The sequence below is a fragment of the Electrona antarctica genome (assembly GCF_951216825.1).
Source record: "Electrona antarctica genome assembly, chromosome: 11".
Taxonomy (NCBI): domain Eukaryota; kingdom Metazoa; phylum Chordata; class Actinopteri; order Myctophiformes; family Myctophidae; genus Electrona; species Electrona antarctica.
Window position 1 is genome coordinate 12,784,403 of NC_136792.1, and position 20,127 is coordinate 12,804,529.

A 20,127-nucleotide genomic window follows, 5' to 3' on the forward strand; every position below is an offset into this window, starting at 1 on the left:
AAATTCCGTGCAGGTGATTATCTGAAGTGTTGGCGTTTGGGCAGCGCTCAAATCACCCAACTACGGTACCACCTCGAAATTGCACATCTATGCATACAGTATAATGCAAAATTGAGTGTTGCAAATTTCAGCTTAGGAACCCATGCAGATTCTGATTACTGTGTCACAGTCAGATGTGATTCAGCACTCCGCAGCTTACCTCTTCCACTCTGGAACATGCACATTGACAGCTCTACTCAGATTCCATGAGGTGGAACGTTACATTACAAGTTGTTTATTTCGCAGTTTGACTTCCAAACATGAAGTCTATGAGGAAAATGAACAGGGAATTATTTTCCGGGTCTCTCGAGGGGGCGGGAATGCAACGCTATATTGCCCTTTTTTATGTTGCCCCCACATGTTAAGCAAGCACACAATGTACCCTGTAAGACCCAGCGATGCTTCTCGGTAACATTTTTATTTTAATTAATCACTTAACTCTTTTTTTTTTTTTTTAATTCTTTTTTCACCTAAACATCATCATTGATGTTCATTGTTTAGTCTTGCAATGCCATTGGTCATGATATTTGCATATAAATACCCCCCACAGAGGCACAAATTTACACAACTTCAAAATCTCTGGACTCAGTGCAATTTCTAATCAAAATTGACCTATGACCTTTAATCTTTAACCCTGATAAAAGTAACTAAAATGCATGTAATACATATATTTGTGTGATCATTAGAATGTCTAGAACATGTATCATGTATTATTGTGAAAGATATCCACCGAATGTAAATTATTAATTTATTAATATTATTTTAATAATTATTATAAATTTGCATAACATTTTCATTAAACTTTTTTTTTTTTTTTTTTAACATATTTTTTTAACATAAGTCCTAGTAGTACAAAGTAGTAGTAAGGTTGAAATCAATTTTTTGCAAGTAGAAATGTATCCGGGTCTTACAGGGTTTTAATTAATAACAAGAGAAAGAATTGTAGGCCTATAATGTTTATTTGTTCATTTGTAGCAAGTTATTTAACGTGAAATAAGCCTAAATAAGCCATCATAGGCAAGTTATATTGGAACAGTACATGTCTGCTATTATTACCTTATTACCTTATTATTACCTTGCTATTATTATTACCTTATGTAAGATAGCTGTATATCCTAACATTTTTAAACAGGATATTTGTGCTGTGTTACATTATGGTGGAAAAAGTACTCAAATGTTTTACTTAATTAAAAGTATAAATACTGCAATGTACATATACTCTGTTACAAGTCCCGTATTCAAAATGTACTCAAGTAGAAGTATAAAAGTATAGGCTATTGGCATCAAAAATGTAGGGGAGAGCCGCCATGGTTGTAACGCATCATGGTTGTAACATGCACGTTATCTCTTGATTGGTCAACGCCATCATGGCGTCATCGCGTCAGTATGTGTACAGAAACGTACTCTACATGCCCAGGAAGTTTCAAGTGTTTTCCTTCATCCTACTGGGAATTATTGGCGAAAAACTGGCTTTTCTCAAAATGCGTAAAAAATGTCACCTGGAGTATCTGTTGGCTACAATTTTTGTCTTTGATATTGGTGAGTAAAAATCCACATGGATGTCTGCATGCTTATGTTCTTCATTAGTTTGCATCATGTTTAGACACAATGCACGTGCGTTCTGGTCTGTAAGCAACGCCAAATAAGGACTTGCAAAGTGGTTAAATTGTAACACACGCCATACCATTTCACATTATATGTAATATTTACATATTACATATTGGCCAATATTATGTTCAGTCAGCTGTCTTTCAATTACAGAGTGTATTCTAAATTAGTTTAGGGTTGTATAACATTGTACAACTCAATCAATCAAACATTACACTTTTTTGTGTAATCAATGTATTTTCCCATTGAACTGACTCAAACACTCAAACTGGTACACCCGATAATATTTAATAATTCCCTTATGTTTGATACATTTTCTTATCACATCCATGGTATGAAAACATTGTTAAAGAGTTGCTGGGCCGGTACTTGTTTAAGTACTTTCAAAAAAGGTTTTGGTCATGTCATCGTCTACTCAGGCTTGTATGAACACCCCAGATAGTTTTTAAGTTGCTTGATTCAGTATTTAGATATTTGATATTCATTTTAGCTGCCCCGCTCCCTTCATATACAAACTCATTGTAACCTTCAAACTCCATTTTAACCATGATAGATTCATTGAAAACACCTGAACTTTTTCTGGTGACTGATATTGTCCTTCTAATGTGAGGGGACTCTGGTTTTTCATTTACTGCTTTCATTCTTTTTATTCTTTAATCTCCGCCATCACGCAGCAGAGTCCTCCACATTTTCCAAAACAATTATAAAAAATAAATGAAAACAGTAAAGGAAAAAACACAGCCCCCTCACATATTAGGAGGGCAGTATATACAATAAAATCGAAGCTATAGATTTTTATATCGTTTTTAGTTATCGTCAGCGAAAAAAGGTAATACACACACGTACATCGCACACAAACACACAAACACACACACACACACACACACACACACACGCACACGCACACGCACACGCACACACACACACACACACACACACACACACACACACACATAGGATAAACGATTGAAATTGGAAAGTGAGGAAACAAAACAAAACAATGAGCTGGAACTGTAACATTATAAAATTGAAGCTGATAAATGGGTGCCTCTTTTCTGCTCTGGTATTTGCTATTCGTAGACCTTATCGTTTCTAATTGCATATCATGTCTATGTCATCACGGTCTGCCATGCATGATGATGACAGGTGCACAGTAGCCTCCACAGGTGCGTTTAAGTGACTTCAATAAGTGATAACACCTGTGTTGTATGCCATTTGCACATAACAAGTACATGAACAGTGTTCTCTATACATCTGGGCGGCGGTGGCTCAGGGGTAGAGTGGCTGGATGGAAACCGTGAGGTTGCCAGTTCGAACCCGGGCTCCTCCAGAGTTACTGTCGAAGTGTCCTTGAGCAAGACACTGAACCCCAAATTGCTCCCGATGTGCTAGTTTGTGCCTTGCATGGTTTCAGCTGCCATCGGTGTATGAATGTGTGTGTGAATGGGTGAAGGTAATACACAATCTCTGTAAAGCGCCTTGGATAAAGGCGCTATATAAATGTACCATTTATCTATATCTCTATAATTATTTTTGCTTAATTTAATTTGAGGTTAAAGGATGTGCATGATGAGAGAGAGAGAGAGAGAGAGAGAGAGGTTGACCCAGCCATGCACAGTGTAAACTCAATCTATCAATCTGTCTAAAACATGTCAGACTTTATTAAGACTGAAATGACAAATAGTGCACTGTATCACAGTAGGCGTCAGTGATTTGACAAGCCACTTGAACCCCAGCATCCATATTCTGGGGGGAACATTTGCTAAAAGCCAATTAGCCTTGTAGATTTTTATTTTTTATTTTTTTCACAGGTTTCTGCCCGACAGGGACATTATAAAGCGAACTCTGAAGGTTTTACAAATTAACCTGACAAACATTTGTTCTTATTTTAACTAATGACAGTAACAAATAATTATAATAAAATGTATTATTCTTATTCTTATTCTTATTCTTATTCTTATTCTTATTTGTTATTGTTGATTTTGCCGTGAATGCTGAGAAAATGTTTTCCTTCTTAATGTTCTGATGACCCGCCGCTGAGTATCGATACAAATGCAGAAAAGGCTGTTCTGCAAGATACTGTACTTCACTGTTCAACATAGACTCACTCTGAAGCCGTACTCTAGTGGCGGCCTGGGAAACATCTGTCATAACGGCAACATTTTATAATCCCACCACACACTGGATTTTGTTTTTTAATTGATTGAATACTTTATTTTTTAACAGTTACAGAATGGCTTGTTTCCGTAGTGGTCCTGTTCTTAAACCCAAAGGGTCATCTAGGGCAATGTCATTCAGGTTCTACATCAGCGTGTCATATTGAGGGCATTCCCTCACGTTTGCCGTATGGTCATAATATGTCGGCAGTGGCACCCGTTAGGCATGGGTGTGAGATTATATATATATGTTGTAAATCGAAACAATATACAGCAACAATCCTGTAAACTAAACGGCGAATAAAGAAAAACAGGTGGTCATGTCCTAATGGCTATATGTATGTACGGTATGGACCTGCTCTAATCAATGTCTGTTAATATAATCTGTTAATATCAAGTCATAGTTAATATCATTACATAATAAATAAAGTCACCAGCTGAGATAATTACTAGGGATGTCCCGATACACTTTTTTCGTGCCCGATACGATCCCGATACCACAATTTCTGTGTTAGCCGATACCGAATACCGATACCAGTGTTGTGATCTCATGTTGTGTTTATAGCTATCTAGTTATATATCTCGTGTTGCGTTTATAGCAGACTCCTCACTCAAAATGTGCACTTGCAGTTTGGGCAACTCGAAAGTAAACTCCAACATTTTATTTACCTGCCATAGTGTCAACCCCTTAGCCCTGTGTCGGATCGGTGGTTAGACTGGCATATTTGCAGATACCTGTATGACCCGATATGACAAATAAGGACCGATACAGTATCGGGACATCTAACTACATTTAATGATCCAATCCAATGATTGTGAAATCTGCAAAATAACTACTTTTTAAGTTTTATTTTGATGCCAAAATACTTTTACTCACGTAAAATGTGGAATGCTGATGCCTGACTTTAACTTGTAACAGAGTATTTCTACCTTGTTACTATACTTACAAGGCGACTGTGGCTCAGGAGGTAGAGCAGGTCGTCCAATGATCCATGGGTCGGCGGTTCGAATCCCGGCTCCTCCTGTCTACATGTTGAAGTGTCCTTGGGCAAGACACTGAACCCCAAATTGCTCCCGATGTGCTGGTTGGTACCTTGCATGGTTTCCGCCGCAATCGGTGTATGAATGTGTGTGTGAACGGGTGAATGTAATGCACAATCTATGTAAAGCGCCTTGGATAAAGGCGCTATATAAATCCATTTACCATTTACCATTTTACTACTAGATACTAAAAGAAGTGGAATACTGAATACATAAAACACCTGCGTGCAAAGGACCCAACTTTAGTGTTATGCCTCCAGCTACAGAAGTGCTTACTCGCCATGTCTGTAAAGGTTAGAATGGCAGCATGTCATCATCACAGTCTAGACATGTATTAAAAAGGTCCCATTATAATACATTTCAAAAATGAAAACACAGATTTTGGCAGCAGACCCCTATCAGAAAATGTTTTGTGCCAGGGGCCCCCAGATGTTTGAGGGGCGCTAGCCCCTCCTATGCCCAGCTTTGTGTGTCTGTGTTTAGCCCATAGCGATGATTTGATTGGCTGATGGCTTAAAAAGTGATGATAAAAATTGAGGAAAGAAAAGTGAAACTGATTGGCTGGAATGAGATGATTGGAATGAGATGATTTCTTAAATTATTAGTAGGCTAATTAATAATAATAAAAATCTGTATAAAGAATCATTACCCATATTATTATTACCTAACAGATATTCAGTTTTGAGCCTTCATTGAATTGAAATACAGTAATACAATTTATATAAATGTATTTCTAATACAACTTTCTAAAAAACAAACAAACAAAAATATCCCTGTCCCTCATCTCCATAATTTCTCCACCACTTAAAACTCCACTTAACTTTCATGTTCAACCGACATTTTTTTTTTTTTTTACCACAGGGCTAACAGAGCATGCCTGCTTGCTCAGGGGAGAAATTGAATTTAAACCTTCAGGCTACTATCACTACTCTGCCACCAAAATGTGGAATGGCCCGACACCATCCATTAAAAGATGTGAATCACTGGTTTCTTTCAAAATTGGCCTGAAAAAAAAACCAACATCTATCAGGAGACCGCACAAGGGGAGATAAATGTAAAGTCACAATGAAAAGAGGTGTCATTCGCTGAAGCTGTTTTTCCTTCTCCTCACATATACCGTAGTGTTTTGTATTGTGTTGATGACATGTATGCTATTATTGTGTACAATTCTTACGCTATGTTGATGAACTGAATACAGGATGACAATGGAAACAAGTCACCACTGCTCACCAGGACCTTTTTTGTGTTATCCTTTTAGCCTTAATGTCAAACAAGCTGCTTCGCCGAAAGGAGGACCCTGATGTAAACGTCTTAGTGCTTTTTCTGGTTTTATCCTCATATAAGCAGTTTTTGTATTGACCTTTTGTTTTTGTTGAAATGTACCCATTCTACATACCGTGAATAAAAAATTCAATCAACCAATCAATCAATCAATCAATCAATCAATCAATAAATCAATCAATCAATCAATCAATCAATCAATCCGAATGGTTTTCTGTGTACAGTGGGGACATCATGTATTGTCTTGGTGTTGTGTCGGTCGTAGACTCGTATGATATGTTGTTCTGTGCTATATGGTTACCGGTATGTGTTGTTTTTTGTTGTTGTTTTCCAAATCAAATCAAATCAAATCAAATTAAACTTTGTTGATATAGCACATTTAAAACAACAAAGGCTGTACAGGTTTGAAGATGGAGTGCCATGATTTTTGCCAGTTTTCATGCGTTTATGAGGTGACAGTACTTCATTAGACCCCTTGGTGTGGTTGTTATGTGCAATGTCTTCCCTTTGTATTTGGGGTTTCTTCCTGAAGGCTGAAACCTTGACAGTCAAATGTGGCAATGAAAAAAACAATGATATAGTGACATCACAATATCATCCTCTCCCCTAACCCCACCCCCTTTACCACTTCGCAGTTCCGTGGACCTCTAATATTAATCCCCAACTGACTGCCGAGTGTGACCGTGGACCAGGCCACTTCATGGAGCCCAGCAGTCTCCCAGCAGTGCTTGTAATATACACTGTATAGGCTCCAGTAAGGCCTGCCACTAACCCAACATCCGGGGAATCCTTCCCCGGAGTCTCTTTTTGTCCTCCACTTCGCAGTTCCGTGGACCTCTAATATTAACCCCTAACTGACTGCCGAGTGTGACCGTGGACCAGGCCACTTCATGGAGCCCACCAGAAGTGTGACCGTGGACCCGGCCTCACAGTGCACGACCTGGACCAGATGTGGACCAGGCCCCTCCATGGAGCCCACCCTGTCTATCTCTCTTCTATTCTTTCTTCCTATTCCCCTCTACCCCCCCCCCCCCCCCCCCCCCCCCTTTCCCCCGACACGGTCGAGGCAGATGGCCGCCCACCCTAGAGTCGGGTTCTGCCTGACGTTTCTTCCTAAAGGGGAGTTTTTCGTTACCATTGTCGTAATATTGCTTGCTCTGGGTGGATCTTTGTTGGTTGTAAAGTGTCTTGAGACAACTTGTTGTGATTTGACACTTTAATAAAATTTAATTGAAAATTGAATTGAATCATAGGCCTACAACAACAGCTGTGGGTGCAGCTTCAGTTCAGGTGGATCACCACCCATCACCCTGCACCAGGCAAACCAGGCATACTTAATGTGGTTATGTGGTGGGCATGTCCACATAAAAACGACATTTTAACAAATACTGTAAACGTTTTTGAAAAAAATCTTCCTCCTTATATAATAATAATACCAAAAAATCACGACACTCCATCTTTAAAACAAACATCATCAGAGCATCCACAGTGCCATCGGCGCATGCACAAACAAATAAGGGCATCACTAAAAACACATAAGACGGTCAAGTGCAATTGAGTGCAATTAAAAGCCAAAGAGAATAGGTGGGTTTTCAATAAGGATCTGAAAACTTCAATGGACTGGGCAGATCAGATGGGGAAAGGTACGTTGTTCCAGAGGGTGGGGGCAGCGGAAGCAAAGGCACGGTCGCCTCATAGTCCTTTTGTTGGTTTCAAGGACGGTTAGTAGTGACTGATGTGATCGCGTCGCTTTGTGCAAGTGAGGTTTGGAGCAGACTGTGAAGACAAATATCCCTTAATTATGTCTGACTGTACCTTGTGCTGTTTACATTTCTGACTAATGTATTCAATCAATCGATCAATCAATCAATCAATCAATCAATCAATCAATCAATCAATCAATCAATCAAAGGCAGTAACATGTTGTCAGGTGAAACCAAAACTAGACACAGGATCTAAATATCTCAATAGAATAAAGCAATAAGCCACAAGAGGTCTCAGGTTACTGTGGATTTTATAATGGCTGAGAGGCGTAGGTAGACCACGCCATAGCGGAGGGTCTTCAACCCTCTCAGCCGTTATAAAATCCATGGTAAGCTGGGACCTCGCGTGGCTTATTGCTTTTCTAAAACGGTTAAAAACATATAGCAATATTAACCTAATAAAACTATTAAATTCACAAAAGTAGCTACACTTTGCGCCCACGAGAGCGAGCAACACTTCCTTGTTTTGCTCGGCAAGATGGCTATGTGAAGGGAGAATACAATTTACAATTTACAATTTAGGCATTTAGCAGACGCTCTTAATCCAGAGCGATTTACATTAAGCAATAACAAAAAGCATGGCATACATCACATATAAAAAGTAGTTATCATGAATCATAAACTAAGAACGTAACAGTGGAGTATCTATGTTAACTATATACTATATAATATATTATACATGTGTACTATAAAGTGCTATGACTACATAAAGAATAACGCTTGATGTCTTTACGGGGCCGCCTGGAGCCACACATTCACAGTCATGAGTGCTTACACACCCACACGGCCAGCGTGTGATGGCAATCAAGTGCCCAGTTCAGCTACAGAGCTGCGGGATCAGCTGGGAATGATATAACGTAATTGAAGGTGTGGATTATCGTGGATTTTACAACCAGCCAATCAGTATTGGGACTAACTAACCGTTTTAGAAGCCACATATTACATTAACACACTATACCATAAAGCTCTAAGATCCATGCAGATCTCTCTGCCTATAAGGTGAATTGTCACATTAACCTGCCTGCTGCTGCGTAAATGATTGGCATTGGCTCTCGTTTGAAAGTCAATCCTATCCTGCTGACAGCCACCATCCAAAAGCTTCATTTCACCGCAGTGAATTGCAGGAAACGGCTCCTTTCAGGCATTGACTTGTATAAGTACTGTCAGTTATCAGACAAGCGGAAGCAGTGAGCTGGTGTTAGCAGTAAATCTTTATTTGGCACATATTGAAGCTGATGTTTGAAGAAGCATATTGAGTGAATCAACACTGAGTCGTTCTCAGCAGCAAGCCGACACTCCCATGTGTTTACGCTGATGGAACTAACATTTACAATCTATATTGACACTGCCGGGTGGAAATCTCATACTGCATGTACAAAACTGTTACTTCTCAGGAATATAGAGGCAAAATGCTCTATTAATACAAACTAATAATGTGATGAGGATGTTAATTTGTAGTGGCAGATGAATCTGCCACAGGAAAAACAAATCCCTGGGGAGATCACTCCTCGGTTTGAATCACATTTTGCTCACCCCAGACTTGTGGGTGACCAATCAGAGTCGACTATTCAAAATGAGACTTAATTATTCGCTGTGATGTTGGAATCTGTTCCTCCACACCAAGTTTCCAGACTAATATACAGTGATAGGCCTATAGTCTGGCCATGCCAAGCTAATTAAATGACGATGTTCAGCCGACAAATAGGTCACAACTAACATCAATTTAATAAAACAAAATATATACACACAAACAAACAATACAACTTATCTGGGAAATAATACTGTGTTCACGCCATGAGATGGCGCATACCCAAAGGCGATTCTCAGAGTGAAATTTTAACATCAATTTAATAAAACAAAAATACATACAAACAAACAAAACAATTTATCTGGGAAATAATACCAGTTCTCCCAATCACTGCATAGCTAGCTTACAGTGTACTGTTAGCCCTCAAAAGTCCAAACAGATCTGCTAAATGCAGTTGTTTTAGGGCTCCGTTATGAGACTCTTAGAATGCCTCAGTGGAAAATGAAACGCTTTCAATAGGTGTCAACGTGTCATTGTCAGTTAATTAAGAGTCGCACAAGTGTTTGAGCATGCACTTTACACACTCAACACACCCAATCCCCAGCCTCAACCATCAGGGCTATTTTAGTCTGCATGACAATCAGCCCAGGCTATAGGCCTACTGACATGTGGCACGTACTGCACTGTGGAGAGCAGGAAGGAGTAGTCACTGGAGATTTAATAGGAGAGCAAGGACAAGTGGGAGGAAAAATTAAAAAAAAAGGATCCTCCAATGTGCTGCAGGATTCATTCCTTTCATTCCTGCATGTATCACAGGCAGCTAAATCTCAGCAAGCAGATAAATCTCTGTGTCGCTTCATTTTAGACGTGCCTTGGTCGCAGAAAGACTGGCGGCGGCTGGAGATGCATGCTACAGTATGTGGACATAGAGAGCTAGTTAGAGCAGTGGTTCTCAAACATTTTCATGTCAAGGACATGAAAATGTATTTGGCCGCGGACCCACATATGAAAAAAAAACAAAAAAAAACAGAGGGACCCCCAAGAGAGAAGAATGTATGTATGAGAAAAATGTCAAAATGATTAGGATTTTTTTTTATATATAAAAAAGATAGTTTCATAAATTGTTCAAAAATAGCCAATCTACAAGCTCACAATGCGTGGCGTGCAGTGCGATAGGCTATTTCTGAATAGCTAAAAAGCAAAGTGGTTAAACTTATTTTGATGCCATAGTTTAACTCATTTAGCTGCATGGGGACCCCCTCAAGGATGCATTGGGGGTCCTCTGATATGACCCCACTTTGAGAGCCACTGGACTAGAGGGTCACAGTGTGCTATACACGGAAGACGCTCCAAAGTGGAAGGGGTGTGGTGGTGGTGGCGGTGGTGGTGGGCGTGATTTCTTTCTTATTTATTTCCCACCACGGAGTAACCTCGTAGCCTCGGTCCCATCCCATGCTTACTTATCTGCAAAAAGAAAACCTCGCGGCAGACTATCCAGCATGTAACCTCGCCTCACCAGGCTTTCCACCACCTCAGAGGAATCAGAGGCAGGCGAGGCGTTACCATGTCTAATCTCGGACGTAGAAAGAAATCACGCTGGTGGTGGTGGTGGTGCATGGGGGTCGATCAGTGACAAGGAGCTGCCTGAATTAAGGCCCCGGGGAGCTCCTTAAGGGTGACATGGGGGCTTGGCTGGCTGCCTATGCTGCTGAACCAATCAGAAACAGGGAGCTAGATCCCCCATCCCAAACCCTCCCATACACCCACCCACCCACCCACCCCAGCACGAATGACTAAAGGGGAGTCAGGTTGCAGAAGGATGCTGTAGTGTAGATTCACACAACAATGACAAAAATACAGCGTGGTCAATGTTATAGGTTGCTTCCAGTCGGAGTCAGCTGAGAGAAACGTCAATTTAATTGCTTCTATTGTTCTTTTGTTGTTGTTTTGTTTTTTTTGACACAGAAATACATCACATCTGCAGTACTACAGTAGCAAGTCAATCAATTATTCATGAATACAGATGATAAACTGGCTTTAATATTCCTGGGAGAGTAATCGCTTGATACATAATTCAGGCATACACTGTCCGTGACCAGTATGTTGTAGCTTTTCTTTTCTTTTTTCTTTTTTTTTTTTTTACACAAGAACATTATCCTAGAATGACACCATAAAAAACCCATAAACTGAAAGATCTATAAAACCAAATTGCCCTGAAATGAAAACGTAACACTGTGTACAGTATATCTACATTATGCTTCATGTAGTTATAAAGACAGAGAATAAACAGAACTCGTGAAAAATAATAACATTTACAAAATGTGGAATAAATTCCGGCTAAATGGAGTACAGTGGTGAGAAATTCCTGACAGCACAGCTCTCAGTTATGATCACCCTTGAATTCACCCCCCAAAATGACTTGTTTTTCCTGTCTATTATCTGTGGCAAGCCTTGAATTTGTGGAGATGTTTTGTGTCACATTCCTGATGTAATAATCCAATATTTGATGAATTGAACAAGGCCAAGTTTAAGGACTGAGGCCGATTCTAAAAATACCGAAAAATTACAAAAATAATATGTTGTTATATAACAACATATTCTTTTTGTAATTTTTCAATAGCTTGTGGGAACCGATAGAGAGAACCAAAATTTAATTATTGTAATGGGCACCCGGTACCAAAGCACGTTCGGTTCGGTACATACTTGGTCCCGAGGTTCGGGACCCACCCCTAGTTATATACTGTAGCAACACTGTATCTGCACAGTGACATTTAAGGACTTTTAAGACCTTTACCTTTACTTCTAAAATTAATAAAGATCATTACTGCCTCAAAACTATAGCCTACTATAAAACAATGTCTAACATTGGCCACATTGTCGAATAATAGTTCCACAATAATCTGTGAAACCGAATGTACTGCCTCAACTCCTACATTCCCTAGTTCTGTATGATTATTTTGGGGGATCACGACCTGAAAAGGTTGACAACCACTTTGATAGGCCTCCCGCACAATGGTAACTAGCCAGATGAGTGGTCTGTCTGTCCAGTTTTATGTAAAAAAGAGGCAAACATTGTGAAAATAGTCAATCTACAACAGCGACGCTCCAGAAATTTGTGACTGGTGGTGCTATGGGGGTGCTGGCTATTTAGTCAATTGGGCTTGTTTGGAGGAGGGGCTTAGGGGGGGGGAAAGCCTCCACCAGAGGGAGCTAAAGCCCCCCTTGCCCCCACCCTGGAGCCGTCCCTGATCTACAAACTTGTGTTGTGAGGGGTTGTAATGTGAACTTGCAGATCTGCTATTTTCATATCTGTGGAATCGAGTCAAACAAAATGTAATGCCTCAACTCTTACAATTCCAAGTGTTTATCAGGGCGGCCGGGGGTCCCCAGTTCCAATATGATTATTTTGGGTAACCACTGGTCGAAGGGAGGAAGGACCGACGGTAGAAATCACAAATGTAACATGCAGACTTGCAAGTTGGTAAGATCAACAACAACAAAAAAAACACACATATGGGGCACTACAGCAGTGCTACAGCAGTTTCTAACATTTCAAAATAAACGTTGAATGTGAAAAGCATAGAGGCTTCTCTGTGGTTTGGGCAGGTATAAATGGAGCCAGTTGGGCGGAGTTCCTCCACCTCCTCAACATCTGTTGTTCCAACTTCCAACAAATAACTCGGTGACCATTGCTCTCATCAGCACAATAGGATTCGATTTGAAGGCCTGGAAATCCAAAAAAAAGGAGTGTGGTTTTGGAGTAATGTTTTATATAGTTTTGCACATTGGCCTCCTATTTACTTCAATTAATCAAATATTGGAAAAGTGGATTGGGAATGTGACAAAAAACAAAACAATGTCCATGAATTCAAGGCTTCATCTAGTGAGAAATTGATATATAAAAAGTAATTTTGGGGTAATTTTGGGGTTGAACCCCAAAATGTTTTAGCCACTGTCGCAAGCCAAAAATAGCCTATTCATAAGCTCAACTTGTAAATTGTCTATTTCCGGTGAGCGACAACCGGACGCATCTAAGTATAAATCAGGCATTCCAGTTGGTACAGTAGGCTATTCTCTCTCAGGGATGCTCTGTGCGACTTGATGTGTCTGACAGCACTACAGGGGAAGCCATATAACAGTAGCAGAATAGCATATGCAATATTAATACACACCATATGGATCAATGCCAGTAAGGCAGAGACACGTTTACCCGGGAGTAAGGCAAGTACATTATGTTTATACTTGCCAACATGCTAGACGCTAGAGGCAAATTGGCTATAGGCTATTAATGTTTTTTCCTTTGTCTTAATACAAAGGAATCCTTCAAAGGAATCAGTTCACAGGCCCAGTGAAGCTTTGAAATCATGGATAATTGTTCTTTTGAGTTGCATTTCCTCACGGTGAAAATCTAAAACACCAAGAGAATAGACCCTACTTGATGAATTGAAGAAACAATGGGTGCACAATTAACACCAGCAAAATTACAAAATCTCTCTCTCTCTCCCACCCCCCCCCCCCCCCCCCCCTCCACCCCCCTCTCTCTCACTCTCTCACACACATTTTGGACGGACACAGACATGAATACAGGAAACTCGTATTGCTTTAACTATGAGTTGTGTTGGAGTTTATAGTTATACACACATTTTTTGATATAGTTGGATTTGGATGTAGATAACAGTTTTGCTTTTCTTCATTCACCGTAAAGGAATGCAACACAAACCAAACATGTACAGTATAGAATAAAACTCATTTGGGGTACAAAATATTCCTTTAAGACAACCTGTGTTTTGTCTATATCTTATATAGACTATCGCCATAGAACTGGCAAATATATCGTATAACTAAATACGGTGGTTGCCATGGGGCTAATGGGATTCTAATGTCCATGTCCATTGTGTGCTGTCACCATGAAGTGCTTCACGTCAGCCAGAAGCCGCCTCAAGGGCCTCCTACTTTAACTGACAAAGCAGCCATCTTCATTGTGTTGTTCCGTGTCCCAGACAAAGGGGGGAGAAGGGGTTGCTCTCACTGAATGATCGAAGAACTGGGACCAGTTGACATGGCATGGTTTTATGGCAGAAAAAAGTGTGTATCTGATTGATTAACTTGCAGCGAACGTTTGTACAGTTGTATTATTGGCTGATAGGAGTAACCACATACTTTGAAAGGACGTGTCATTTTCCTGCCTAACGGCAGCAAGTCTTAATTTCCGTCCGCTTCATAGCAATATTTAATGTTGTTAACAGTATTTGTGTATGGGGTACGGTATTAATATTATGCACACTTTCAGCTCTTGTTTAGCCATTCAGGAAAATTCTATTGATTAAGATTACGCAAGCTGCACGCGCACACACACACACACACACACACACACACACACACACACACACACACACACACACACACACACACACACACACACACACACACACACACACACACACACACACACACACACACACACACACACACCTCTCTCTCTGTGTCGAGGGACTTGAATTACTTATCCTGTTATTGACCAGAGAACCAGAGAATTCATCAGTGTTGAAAAATGACAGCCTTCAAAAGGATGTGTCACTACACTGTGCATGAAATCCATGTGGAATATACAATGACTCAGACACAGTGCTATGGGTGGGCCCACTTGTTCAACTGGCCCAGACACAGTGTTATGGGTGGGCCCACTTGTTCAACTGGCCCAGACAGTGCTATGGGTGGGCCCACTTGTTCAACTGGCCCAGACACAGTGCTATGGGTGGGCCCACTTGTTCAACTGGCCCAGACACAGTGCTATGGGTGGACCCACTTGTACAACTGGCCCATACACAGTGCTATGGGTGGGCCCACTTGTACAACTGGCCCAGACACAGTGCTATGGGTGGGCCCACTCGTTCAACTGGCCCATACAGTGCTATGGGTGGGCCCACTCGTTCAACTGGCCCAGACACAGTGCTATGGGTGGGCCCACTTGTACAACTGGCCCAGACACAGTGATATGGGTGGGCCCACTTGTTCAACTGGCCCAGACACAGTGCTATGGGTGGGCCCACTTGTGCAACTGGCCCATACATAGTGCTATGGGTGGGCCCACTTGTTCAACTGGCCCAGACACAGTGCTATGGGTGGGCCCACTTGTTCAACTGGCCCAGACACAGTGCTATGGGTGGACCCACTTGTACAACTGGCCCAGACACAGTGCTATGGGTGGGCCCAATTGTACAACTGGCCCACACAGTGCTATGGGTGGGCCAACTTGTACAACTGGCCCAGACAGTGCTATGGGTGGGCCCACTCGTTCAACTGGCCCAGACAGTGCTATGGGTGGACCCACTTGTACAACTGGCAGAGACACAGTGCTATGGGTGGGCCCACTCGTACAACTGGCCCAGACAGTGCTATGGGTGGGCCCACTTGTACAACTGGCCCATACACAGTGCTATGGGTGGGCCCACTCGTTCAACTGGCCCAGACAGTGCTATGGGTGGACCCACTTGTACAACTGGCCCAGACACAGTGCTATGGGTGGACCCACTTGTACAACTGGCCCAGACACAGTGCTATGGGTGGGCCCACTTGTACAACTGGCCCAGACACAGTGCTATGGGTGGGCCCACTTGTACAACTGGCCCAGACACAGTGCTATGGGTTGGCCCACTCGTTCAACTGGCCCAGACGCAGTGCTATGGGTGGGCCCACTTGTACAACTGGCCCAGACACAGTGCGATGGGTGGGCCCACTTGTTCAACTGGCCCAGACACAGTGCTATGGGTGGACCCACTTGTTCAACTGGCCCAGACACAGTGCTATGGGTGGGCCCACTTGTTCAACTGGCACAGACACAGTGCTATGGGTGGGCCCATGGGTGGGCCCACCCGTACAACTGGCCCAGACACAGTGCTATGGGTGGGCCCACTTGTTCAACTGGCCCAGACACAGTGCTATGGGTGGGCCCACTTGTTCAACTGGCCCAGACAGTGCTATGGGTGGGCCCACTTGTTCAACTGGCCCAGACAGTGCTATGGGTGGGCCCACTTGTACAACTGGCCCAGACACAGTGCTATGGGTGGGCCCACTTGTACAACTGGCCCAGACACAGTGCTATGGGTGGGCCCACTTGTACAACTGGCCCAGACACAGTGCTATGGGCGGGCCCACTTGTACAATTGGCCCAGGCCCAAGAGAGACTTGTGACACTCTTTGACCTCGCCACAATGTGTCACGTGTGCTTCCTCAACACCATTATGAGGATTAAGTGTTTGGAACGATACATCAGTGTTTGGAACTTGTTAACTTGTTAACTCTGAGCACAAGTACAACATTCCATATCAACTGTAAGTTGGTTTTGGCCGTAAATGATTGGGATTTAAAATATTGTTCGATACAGCAGACGTTGAGGGAAGTGTCGCAACTCTCTCTCAATAGCTCTGATCTGGCCCACCCTAAATTACTGAGGAGAACATATATTTCCGTAACTTTTATTCATATATTTATATATAGTTGTTTTTTTTCTTCTTTCTTTAATTTTTTAACTAACATTTAAATACAGAATAAAGACTGGGAAACCAAACAAAATTCCCTTTCTAAAAAGGTAAAAGATAACATTTTGGCATTGCACGTGACATTGTGGATGGGCAATCCCCAAAATGGCAATGCTGCTGCTGCAGTGGCTCATAGATTAAATTAATGCACATCTCCTGTATTTTTTTTGTTAAACACACGTATACATTTCATTAGAAGTCAAGAAGAGAGCTGTGTAGCATGCATCACATTTTCATTGCAAGCATAATAATAACAGTTCATGTGTTTAGAAAAAGCAGTAAAAATCACATCATTTCATTTGAGAAATATGCCATTTCTTGTTGTATGACTGTGTGGTGCTAGTGCTACACATAGAAATAGAAAGGTAGACGCCTCCTTCGGCTCTGGGGCGTCTGTATCTCGAGGGAAGGCAAGCTTCTGTTACGCACGCGGAAGCTTGCCAAGCTTCGTCACAAAAGGAGATGTTCGGCAGGCAGAAAAGACGCGCTGTGATTGGCCAGTAGTCACTTCGAGTGGCAGCGTAGCGTGCCTTCCGCATTTGACTTCCTCCTACAGGTACGATACAGGTCGCTCCGATTTACTGCAGCGGCCAATGAGGCATCTACGTTTTTATCTCTGTGGTGCTACAAAGTATAAATAAAAGCTACAATCCGTGGGATTTAAGTCTGTTATCTCCCTCTCCTGACTGAGAGAGGTAATTGCAGTGGCAGCGGTGGCCGAACGGTTTGCGGAGCGGTCTTGATACCGGAAGGTCGCCAGTTCGTATCCCCGGACCGGCACGTTAAAATTACCACCGCTGAAGTGCCCTTGAGCAAGGCATTGAACCACTACCATGAAATGTTCTATGAGCAGGGCCTGGCTGTAAACAAGTATCTGATGCTTAGTCCAGTTACCCTGGGTAAATATAGTAACTTTGCTTTGCAATGATGTCTGAACTACAATAAAGAAGGCAGCGCATCTAAGTGTCTATTTCGGTTTGCTGTTGAAACATGTACAACCACTGCAGATGTGCTGGCTATTCTATCGATATACTGCACCACACAGATTGGTTCAAATAATATTTATTCCATAAAATAAGTCCCGGATTGTAGCTTTAAGCCTGATGCTGCGTTCACACTAGCAACGACAAAATGACAGCCAGGGAAGCCACAACAAAATTATAAATTCCTCATCAAATCTGTTACAAAATTCCACCTCAAAATTCCCAACTTCGGTCCTCACTCTCACTCTCAGACCCTCATTCAAACATTCCATGATTTTTACAGCAATCTTTTATTTAGTTTAGTAAGATTCCATTTGTTTTTTGTCATATTTTAGTCATCTGAATTGGTCTAGTTTTAGTTGAAAAAAATATCATGTGATTTTAGTCGACTAAATGTACAGTTGATTTTGTCGACAAAAAATTATTTTTGCGGGCATTGATGGCGTTGTGATGCCTGATATTACACTTCTGAAAAATAATTCAGAGTGCAACACCCGAACGCAATCAAACAAAAAATGTCTTTTAGTACTACTAGATCTCTTCTCCACTAGCCTAACATTAGTCTATTTTGAATTTGTTGACGAAATTGTCAATATATGTAGTCATAGTTTTAAGTCATTTAGTTTAGTTTTTATTTAGATTTTATTTAATTTTAGTTGACAAAATCAACACTGTCTCAGACTCCGTTTCTGAAACCCTCATCTATGCATTTAATAAATAAATAAATACATTTGTTCGTTCATTCATTCATTCATTCATTCATTCATTCATTCTTGTATGAATGTATGTTGGGGCTCCCCAATAAAGCCCTGGGCAGAATGCAGTATGTTCAGAACTCCAAGCTTTGGCAGCACATCACCACCACTCTTGAGCACCTACACTTGACCGCATCACCTACAAACTGCTACTCTGCACCTACAAATCTCCATGCCCTAGCCCCAAGGACCTCACTCATTGCTACCACACACAGACGCATGCTTGATGGCGTCAACAATAGTCCAATGGTGACTCGCGACAGTGTAGCTGACGCTAACTACATTTTCCTCCCTGGGTGGGCGGGACTTATACCCTATAGTATTATACCGTGATGGAGGCGTGCTGTCTCAAGCGAACTTGAGCCATGAGAGACACCACAGAGCGTGCTAAAGCGAGATGCCGTGCCGAACGTTGTAAAGCCGACTCAGCGCCGTTCGAGTTGCAACCCGATAGGCACAGAATAGTAAATCTTCGTCCCCCTACAATGAACACAGCAGAGCGCTCCTAGTCCTACCCCACTGTCTCACCCAATCACAAGCCACTCCTTCCCAGCCCCTCCCACTCCGGGAAGAAAGTTTAGGTTGCGTAGCTGACCACACTTTGGTTCGTTTTGCAGCTTTTGTTGCTGCTAGGTTGAACGCAGCACAGCTCCTCTTCTATCAATGTAAATACTGCCATGAACACTGACTACCAGATATCTAGATGAACTGCAGAAGGTTTTTCTTTTTTGCCACCATCAAAAACACATACACAGAATAAATAGTAGTTTTCCATAGTGGTTTCAAGCACGTGTGTGTTGTATACACAGATGACTCCCGATGTGACACAGCACAAAGACTTCAGAGAACGATACAGTTTTTTTTCTTTTCTCCAAGAAACAGAATCATCAATACAGACGTTATTTCTTGATTTACATTCAGTAAATTCAGGAGACCACAAATAATTCACAAAGAGCCAATAAGTCCCTCCACCGTACTGTAAAACCAATCCCATTTTCCAGAAAACAGACATCATTGTCCTCTTGTATGTATATATCTTTTTTTCTTCCTATAACAGGACGAGGTATCTTCTCTCCAGTGCTGCCCTCCACAGGCTTAAAGGTGAGTTACACTTATTTGCGCTCCGGTGTCGCACATCCACACATGTTTAGCAGTGAAGGATCTTGATGAAAGCCTTCCTGAACTCAACGTTGAAGGTGGTGTATATGATGGGATTCACGGCACTATTTACGTATCCCAGCCATGTGAAAGCATTATACATCTCAGCAGGAACCTTGCATGTGGTGCAGTGGGTGTTCAAGATATGTGTAATGAAAAATGGCAGCCAACATATGATGAAAACACCTGCGGATATAAAGGAGAAATAGAATTGTTAGAAGAAAAACAGACAGATAAGTAAATACTGTACAGTACATACATACAGTATACTGCCCAT

General features: G+C 41.7%; 1 protein-coding gene across 4 annotated transcripts in view; it reads right to left on the minus strand.

Annotated features, from left to right (window-relative positions):
* Nucleotides 1-16,979: 16,979 nt before the first annotated feature.
* drd2a (dopamine receptor D2a) overlaps nt 16,980-20,127 on the minus strand; it is a 205,444-nt gene continuing 202,296 nt past the window's right edge. For all 4 annotated transcript variants that reach the window (XM_079515036.1, XM_079515035.1, XM_079515034.1 and 1 more), the window contains exon 8: nt 16,980-20,036. In XM_079515036.1, the coding sequence (XP_079371162.1) occupies nt 19,840-20,036 (197 nt within the window). In that variant the 3' untranslated portion in view covers nt 16,980-19,839. The remainder of the gene's footprint in view (nt 20,037-20,127) is intronic.